Here is a 9,438-nt window from a genome sequence, read left to right as displayed (position 1 = left end):
CTTCCTTCCTTCCTTCCTTCCTTCCTTCCTTCCTTCCTTCCTTCCTTTCTTCCTTCCTTCCTTCCTTCTTCCCTTCCCCCCTCTTTCTCTTTCTCTCTCTCTGTTTTTTTTTTTTTTTTGAGACAGGGTTTTTCTATATTATCTCTGGCTGTCCTCTATCACTCTGTAGATCAGGCTGACCTTGAACTCAGAAATCTGCCTCCTGAGATTAAAGGCATGTGCCACCACTGCCCAACGAGAATGTTTCCTTTTCAAGAAAGAAAGCCAATATTACTGAAATGTTTTGCTTCCTTAGATTCTGAATTATATTATGGTAGAATTTGGAGGAAGATGTAACATTTTTGTATCAAGTTGCAGAAAAGTTATTATTTATTGTCTAAAATTTAGAGTAGAAAACAGTTATTTTGTTTATTCATTTAAAAAGACAAAACAAATTTGTGAGGCGCATATACTTTCTATACTTTCTGTATACCAAGAGGTATATATATATAGACAAAAGTAATCTTGGCTTCCTAAAATATAACCACAGGATGGGGCTATTTGCTTGTAAAAGGAAAAGGCAGTGCTAGTCAAGGTGGTTAGATTTTACTTAGCTACAAAGACGGGCTGTGTTCATTTGTCATCACAAGTTTTGTTTTTTTAACTATGTGATTATTTTGAAAATGTATGGAGTCTGAACTGTCTATGAAAGCATATAGTATTGCAAATAAGCTGGCTAGGACCGTACATACAAAAGTGGCTCTAATAACCACATAAATTGTGTATGTGATAAGTACATGGTGTCTGCTGTACTAAACATTTCTAAGTTACTTTTCCAGCTTGAGTTCCTGCCCAGCAACTTCTAAGTAAGATTTGTTTGCACACATATAGTATGTTTTCAAATATCTTAATCCATTACACATAATGATCCATGATGTAAACCGGTAACTTCAAATTACATGAAATTGTAGGGATACCCAGATTTCTATTAACACCAAATCTCACAGCGTATGAATGTCTGGATTTTCTAATCTTAATCTGTTTGCTCTTTAATTTTTATTGATTCCATTAATTTACTATTTTACAATCCTTCCAATGAATATTTTTAAAACACATTAAAGTCTTAATGATCTTACGTCGATTAAAGATAAGTTGCATTTTTAAATCAACAAGTAATTAGACCATAAATTTACACAATCGAGATTTTTAAAATTCAGAGCTGGTGGTGATATTAACTAAGACATATTCTTTTCACAGAACTAATGGAGCAAGACCCCAAATGACACCGTATGTCATTTCACTTCGTCTCTTTAAATATTGGTTCTATTTTTGAGAAATAGGTTTCTCATTGGAGTAAATTTCTTTTTTTTCTTTTTGCCAAAAGATAATGAAATAACTGTTTCTCCACCTTTTATTTCTTGCCCTGGGGAAGTGTTTGGTGCTTAGCCATAGTAGCTTGTGACTTGCTCTCCTGTTTTTTTTTTTTTTTTTTTTTTTTTTGTGTTGTTTCAACTTTAATACCAACTTGTTTTATGTGTTTTAAATTCAGTCTTACATCTTCATATCAGGTGTGGAAGAATAGACAAGAATAAGAAAAGTACTTAATTTTCAGTATATGTGATAATTAATTCTACTAATATGTGAAATGTGTCTCCATCTGAAGTTAATATGTAATGCTTATTTAGTTGTAAGTTTTCCCACAGAGAGAGGATCTTAATAACACTTGGAATATAAGAGAACATATTGTATTCATCTATGAAATATTTAGGGATATTTATGCAAGCTGAATTTTAACAGCATTAAGCTAGTTCTCAACTGTATTAGACTGCAGCACCAGGAGGAGGCATTTCACAAACAACATGGGCATGCACAATGAAGCATTCACTGAGATGCTTGCAGTTGCTATAGAAGACATCACCCAGTAATCGGATGGTTCTGCTTACACAGACTCAGCATGAAAGCCATAGCTAGAACTGCAATCTGATAGGAGAATGTTGTCTCATGAGCCCTAATGCCACAGCTTCATGAACAGTTGACTCCCTTCAGAGTTTCCGACAAACATGGCATCTCTTCTCAGTTACACTGTTCACATCTATATAAATATTATATATTAAAAAGAAAACATTGTGCGTTAAAACTATGGAAAATATGTTATTAACGTGTTAGACGGTTTGCCTAAAAATGTATGTATGCTTCACTTGATGTGTCTGGCAAACATGTTGATGTTACATGGGTTGGAGGACAGTACCCAAGGACAGTTCCTCTTCAGGACACTTAGGGTGTCCCACACCTCAACAGGCAACAGTGGTGCAAACTCTCAGCCTTGTTGTTACCTCAGCACCAACCACAAACTTGGAATAGTTACTGGGCGGCCACTCTTTCCTCTCCCTCCATTAGAAAGACCACTTTATAGTTGTCATTTGGGTTTGTTAAACAAACACTGCAATTAATGTGCAAGGTGAAATTGCAAGCATCGCAGGTCACTTAGCGAAACCAGAAGGTGAAAACACTTAGACGCAGGGACCAGTTTGGGTCGGTGAGTAATCTGGTGCAGTGTTAGTGAGGGTCAGGGGGGAGCATAACTTGGTAGGGGCTGTCTCCCGGTGCCAAGGCATCACACGTCTCAATGAGCAACAGACCGTACAGTGATCAAGAGCTCTGAAAAGCTGTCTGACTCCTGGGAACATGCTGTGAGTAAACAGATGGAGACGCTTAGGAGAAAAGGGGATTTTAATAATGGACAGAAACTCTGCAGAGGGGAGACAATTTGTAATCTTAAAATTTAAAATAGCGTAATTTAAAAATCATACTATAAAAGGTTACAAAATTCTCACAAACTCAGTATTAGAAGAGATTGATAGTATACTGCTGGAAAGATAATTGTATTTGTATAGTTTGTTTCATGGATTTCATCTTCACTGGGCAGCTTCTTCTTAATTCTGCTGTGCTTGTTTGAACAGCTCACAGCAACACCCAGCATTGCCAGTGCTCCATACACATGCTGAACGCAATATATGCTATATATGTATATGCAATATATATTAATTATATATTTGAATACAAGTCCCTGCCCCTTCATCAGAGTACCAAGACTTTTCAGTCGTTAGGAAACTGTACTCAAAGCCAATATATCCATCTTTTTAACTTGTGAGTTGTTTTTTGTTTGTTTTTTTTTTAACTGACTTGAAGGGTTTATGGTTGCTAGAGTTGAATGAATAGAATATATGTGAAAATGATTAATTATGAAGGGAAAGAAAGCAAAGGACAGGGATGAAATAAAATTTAAAAAAGTGTTGGTTTCTTGAACACAGTGAAACTGTCATCCCACTTCATGGAATTAAACAAATGCTTAGAAAAGTGACAGTCTCTTGTGAATAATGAAAGAGAAAGCAACTTTTGCTTTTTAGATGTACTTGTCATTGCAAGGTCAGATTACATCAGGCATTTCATTTAAAAAGTTCTTGTATTGATTTTCTTCTTTAAATATATACTTTGGTTGGGAACTGAAGATTTTTAGAATGTTATTTGAGCATATCAGCTTGGTTTACCACCGTGAAGCTTTGTCTAACTAATATGCACTAAGCATCTTTGGCACAAAAATCCTTGCACGGCATCTATTCTGCCAAGTTTCTTGAGTGCATTTAAAGCATGCTATTTATATTCTGCACATAAAAATACCAGCGAAGCATGGCCCTCATGGAATTTAATCTGAAAGTTTTTACACAGTGATGGAGATGTGCTCAAATAACTTTAAACTCAAAGATCTTGCCATGGACAAGTGTGTCATTAATGGATAGTTCACAAAGTAAAATGATTTCAAATAGTTACAACATTATAATATTAAGATTAACTATATTTTTGTATCTTTTGAGCAATGTATGTGATGTGCCTTATATATAATTGTGTTGTGTTATCATTTTTTTTTTCTTGTAGGGAACAAATGGCCAAAGAAATGTCAGAAATTTTGAGTAGGTTAGTGCAGTGTGTTTGCAGAAATAAGTATTTATTACAAAAATCATGTTTTAAATGCCTTTTGATTATTTGGGCTTGGAACCTGTTGTATGAATGGCTTACTCTTTTCCCATGTAGCATTTATATGCAAGGAATGCCATCCTAACATAGTAAGAAGCAAGATTCTCCTAATCTTGGTGTCTCTCACCAAGGACGCAGCTGGCATTTAGGTACTGGGATGTGCTCATCAGTCTCACCCTGATGGGATGAGTGCTTGGGAACTCCCCCTAGGGTGGGAGTTCTGCCTCTACACTGTGCCTAGCTGAGGGGGGAGCAGAGTAAGAGTGGATCTTAAACGTGAATACTAGTTAAAAACCACTGCTGCAGATGAATTTTCAGAGAAAATCCCTGGTAGGATGGAGTTCATAATTTTTTGGTTGTGAGCCTAGGCCCTAGCCTATAATTTTTAAAAGTATATTTTATTCAATAATATTTTTCAAGTTAAAAGTTACAAAATTAATTAGAAGTGCTAAGTTAGTGGGTCTTACAGGCGCCTATCAGAGAAGACCTCTGGAACACCCTACTGACGGAGGTATTGAAGCAGAGGATGAGACTCATAACCAAACTTTGGGGAGAGTGCATGGAATTTTATGAAAGAAGGGGGAGATAGGAGGGGACAGGAGCTCCACAAGGAGACCAACAGAGCCATAAAAACTGGGCCCTGGGGCCCCTGCAGAGACTGATACTCCAACCAAGGACCATTCATGGAGATAACCTAGAACCCCTACACAGATGTAGCCCATGGCAGTTCAGTGTCCAAGTGGGTATAAGGGGAACTGGGACTATCTCTGACATGAACTGATTGGCCTGCTCTTTGATCACCTCCCCCTGAGGGGGGGTGCAGTATTGCCAGGCCAAGAGGAAGTCAATACAGCCAGTCCTGATGAGGCCTGATAGGCTAGGGTCAGATGGAAGGGGAGGAGGAACTCCCCTATCAGTGGACTAGGGGAGAGGCATGGGAGTAGATGAGGGAGGGAGGGAGGAAGGGTGGTATTGGGAGGAGGCTGCAGCTGGTATGCAAAGTGAATGAATTGTAATAAATAATAAATTAAAAAATGTCAGTTCTATTGTTTTAATGTGTTGTTTGTATGGTTGTCTTTGTGATAAGGATAATCAGTGAATTATACTTTTGTTTTACTGTTTTAATAATACAGAGACGGGGAGGGTAACATCCACCTGCAATGAGCTCATTTCCTGTTTCTAACTCCAAGTACATTTTTTAGCAGGTTGAGTAATATGAACAAAAAGCTAGTATTGTTGTTACACTCACCTTTATGGAGTAATAATTTGAATTCAGTGTTATCTTCAGAACCTATCAAAACATATCAAAACACACACACACACACACATACTTGCACACACTACGGTGTCTTATGTATATTTGACTATCAAACTATTTATTCTGTAAGTTGTCTTCCTTTTTCAAAACAGAAGAAAACAGAAAAAAACTTAAAATAATTTTCAGTTACTGTCCTAGAAAACATCTTTAAAAGAGTTGTGGTGGAAGTGGGTGTGTGTGTGTGTGTGATTTTTTTTCCAGTCACTTCATTGAATGGCAGTTTAGAGATGTAGAAACTAGTATTTTTGTAAATATTAAAGATATGTATTGGTAAGGATAAAAGACCTTGCAGACACATAGCTGACTCAACAGTTTGTACTGTGTATACTCACTCCGCTCATGTGTGTTCCATAAGGACATCTTCATACAACTGTCTGTTGTATTGAGCAGATCTCCGCCACGTGTCATCTACTCTTTATTTTTATTTTTTATATTAGTTACAGTTTATTTACTTTGTATCCCAGCTGTAGCCACCTCCCTCTTTCCCTCCCAATCCCTCCCTCCCTCCCTCACCTCCTCCCTGCCCCTCTCCAAGTCCACTGATAGGGGAGGACCTCCTCCCCTTCCATCTGACCCTAACTTATCAAGTCTCTTCAGGACTGGCTGCATTGTCTCCTCTGTGGCCTGGCCAGGCTGCTCCTCCCTCAGAGGGGGGTCATCCACTCTTTTATTTTCCTTTCCCTCCTGTTAGTCTCCTTTCCCCCTAGACAGTTAAGCTTTTCCTTTCATCTAAAAGATACATGCATGATTTTTTTTTTCAGTGCTTCTTTTTCTTCAATTACGACTTCTATTAATTCTCATTTTAAGAAAAAGAATTATTAATTTATTCATTGCTAAAGCTTCTAATAGTCTTCCAATTTTTTTTAATACTAAATTTTTTTTTATTAATTACACTTTATTCATTTTGTATCCCCCCATAAGCCCCTCCCTCCTCCCCTGCCGATCCCACCCTCCCTCCCCTTTCTGCATGCATGCCACTCCCCAAGTCCACTGATAGGGGAGGTCCTCCTCTCCTTCTTTCTGATCTGTAGAGGACAATGCAGCCACTTTTGATGAGAACTGATAGACATGCATGATTTTATGTATCTAAATCAAATATTGAAGTAAAAAATAAGAGAAAATGTGATATCTGTCTTTCTGAGACTGACTTATATTAATATGATTATTTCCATTTATATAAATTTTCCTGAAAATGCTGACATAACTTGGTTCAATTGATGGATACCTAGGTTAGCTCTGGGGCTTACAGTTAACTCTCTGAGCTAAGCAGTTAGGAAGGAAAAGCTGTATGCAAAATCGCTTGCAGATTTTGCAGAAAAACAGATGTTAGCCATAAAACACAGCAAGGATTAAATAGGTACTTAGTATTCATCAGTCGGTATATGATGGTCACTGTGTCAAGGACTTTCAAGTATGCCAAATATGCTATTTTTATCACCCAAACTACACACATTTGCCTTTAAAAGAGGCAAAGATAGCTTATTTGTTTCATCTCAGGTTTAATGTTGAAAATGTAATTTCTATCACATCAGGAAAAGGTTATATTTTCTTAATTTTTTTCTTTTATTGAAAATAGATTTTTTCCAAACGATATATCTCTATTACAGTTTTCTCTTCTTCTGCTCCTCCCAGTTCCTTTCTACCTCTCCTTCCAGCCAATCTTTCCTGTTTCTCATTAGAAAATAAACAGGTTACTAAGGTGTAATAATAAAATCAAGCATAACATAATATAATAAGATAAAACAAAAAAACCCCACGTAGAATTGGACAAAACAAATAAATAGAATTTAAAAAGCCCAGGAAGAGGCACAAAGGGTGATGTATTTTCAATGGTGGTTTTCAGTAATGTCAGTCATCTAAAGTGTCTCTCTCTTCGCCATTTGCTGGGACTGCTATTCTTTGAAAATGTAAAATGGTGAGAGACCACATCTGCTCTCAGGTAGCTTGCCTTCATTGTCCTTCTTAAGAGGAACGTTCTGAGGTAGAAGACGGTAGAAGACGGCTGTGGTGGTGGTGGAGGGCTTGCTTGTTTGATACCCAAGAGCCAGCGTTTTAGCCCCGCACAGTTTACTTACCATAATATCTGTGACTCTTCTTTTTCTGTTTTGAAACCTGATGGGTTGAACCTCTTCCTTCGTTACATTGAGCGTAACATAAATCATGAAAATTGATTCTGAGTGCCTGTCTCATGATAAGTATATTTCTTGTTGAAAAATATAAAATTTTTGATTACAGAGGTCCTGCTGTACAAGCTACTAAGGCGGCTGCTGGTACCAAGAAACATGATCTCAGTAAATGGAAATATGCGGAGCTTCGTGATACAATCAACACTTCTTGTGGTAAGTGCACGGAAGAGATGAAGGAGAGGAGGGGTCCATACCAACAGCCAATAAGAGAACTACCTAGGTTCCGGTAATGTGTGTGCATGTACATGAATGTCCGTGTGCATGCGTGTGTGGGTGTGTGCAAAGTACCTAAACCGGTCTGTTTGTTATTCCTTGTTCCCTTGAAAATGGAGACATGAAAGACATGTGTTCTAGTTGCTTTTCTGTTGCTGTGATAAAATACTCTGGCAAAAGGGACGTTAGAGGAGAGAGGGTTTATTGTAGCTTGTAACTCCAGGTTACAGTCCATCATCATGGAAAAAAGGAGGCTAAAGCAAGCTGTCATACCACATCTACCATCGAGAGCAGAAAGAGTAGATGCACAAATTGTACCTATCCTGCTTTTCCACTCTTACACGCTCCTGGGCCAAACCCAGGGACTGTCGCTGACCACAGCGTGGGCAGGCTTTTTCACATCGCAACTAATACAGTCAGGACACTCTCAGATATGTCCACAGACAGACTAGCCTGGTCTAGACTGTGCCTCATTGAGACTTTTTTTTCCCAGGTGAGTGGAGGTTGTCTCGGGTTGACAATGAAAACTAACCACCATGATTAAAGAATTAAATGCATTTTGCCCGTTTCTTACCCAAGTCAAAGAAAAGGATCAAATACAACTTATGACTTAGGCTATATTAATGACTAGTTTCTCTAATGTTTATAATAGTGGTAAAATACTTGAATATCTGGATCTTTTCTTTTGTGAATCCAGAGTAATAAGTACCAATATAACCATTTCTTTTTAAATTGTTTTTTTTTTTTCCCCAGCAGAACACTTAGCTGTATGAGAGACAATACTCAGAGTCTCACATCGTTAGGGTCTTCTTTAAAGCACAGTGTGTAAGTTCTGGACACTGACTAGTTGGACAGGGCTCTTGCTGTGCTCTCGTCCTCGCCGAGTGCAGTGTGCTATGAACGTGAGAATGCAGTGCATGTAGCCCTTGCTTGTATTTGAGCACAGTAATTATCTTCATCTAAAATCCTTTCTCACTCAATTTCTCCATATACAAAACATCTGTTTCTTCTAGAGTTCTTGACTTGGGCAAATGATACAGATAATAATAATACGAGAGTAATAATCTGTAAATATGAAAGACTGAAATGCTCATCCTCAGCTTCCTTTTTGTTTTGTACCAGAAACTGAAAACCAAAAACCTTTACATACACCTGTTGGTGCCATAGAATGATTATATCAGATGAATAACTTGGGATGTTAATTTTTCTCTCCATGTAATCAATAGATATTGAGCTCCTGGCAGCTTGCAGAGAAGAATTTCACAGGAGGCTGAAAGTTTATCATGCTTGGAAATCCAAGAACAAGAAGAGGAATACAGAAACAGAGCAGCGCGCTCCCAAGTCTGTTACCGATTATGGTATAAACAAATCTGTACTTTTCAGTGTTCTAAGTATTCTATATTTAAATTCATGTACCTACACATGATTTTTTTTGAGTAAAAGAGTTAACATAAATTTTTCTTGTGATCTGGTGATCATGATACAAGCATGGTAACCTGTCTTATATAACATCTTCTATGACATTTTAATTTTTAATGACATTTATATGACATTTTAATGTCATGTGTCAAGATACATTGAATTTACTTGTTATGGTCAAGTCTAAAGGTAAGAATTGTCTTGTTTGTGCTGACAGAGTTGGACAATACTAAGTACAAAGTTACACACACACACACACACACACACACACACACACACACACACACACAC

The 9,438-nt window shown here is 37.6% G+C and overlaps 1 protein-coding gene across 5 annotated transcripts in view; it reads left to right on the top strand.

The window, feature by feature from the left end:
* Myo6 (myosin VI) overlaps window positions 1-9,438 on the top strand; it is a 142,120-nt gene that overhangs the window by 124,660 nt on the left and 8,022 nt on the right. For 3 of the 5 annotated variants that reach the window (XM_055602552.1, XM_055602553.1, XM_055602551.1), the window contains exons 29-33: window positions 819-845; window positions 1,237-1,266; window positions 3,913-3,951; window positions 7,565-7,668; window positions 8,955-9,086. In XM_055602552.1, coding sequence (XP_055458527.1) covers window positions 819-845; window positions 1,237-1,266; window positions 3,913-3,951; window positions 7,565-7,668; window positions 8,955-9,086 — 332 coding nt within the window. The remainder of the gene's footprint in view (window positions 1-818; window positions 846-1,236; window positions 1,267-3,912; window positions 3,952-7,564; window positions 7,669-8,954; window positions 9,087-9,438) is intronic. The other 2 variants (XM_055602555.1, XM_055602554.1) reach the window with 1 other exon arrangement.

Source organism: Psammomys obesus, unplaced genomic scaffold (genome assembly GCF_907164565.1).
Source record: "Psammomys obesus unplaced genomic scaffold, mPsaObe1.curated_primary_1811, whole genome shotgun sequence".
In the NCBI taxonomy this organism is placed as follows: domain Eukaryota; kingdom Metazoa; phylum Chordata; class Mammalia; order Rodentia; family Muridae; genus Psammomys; species Psammomys obesus.
Note: the sequence above shows the minus strand (reverse complement) of the source record. Positions and strands in the feature narration are given on the sequence as shown.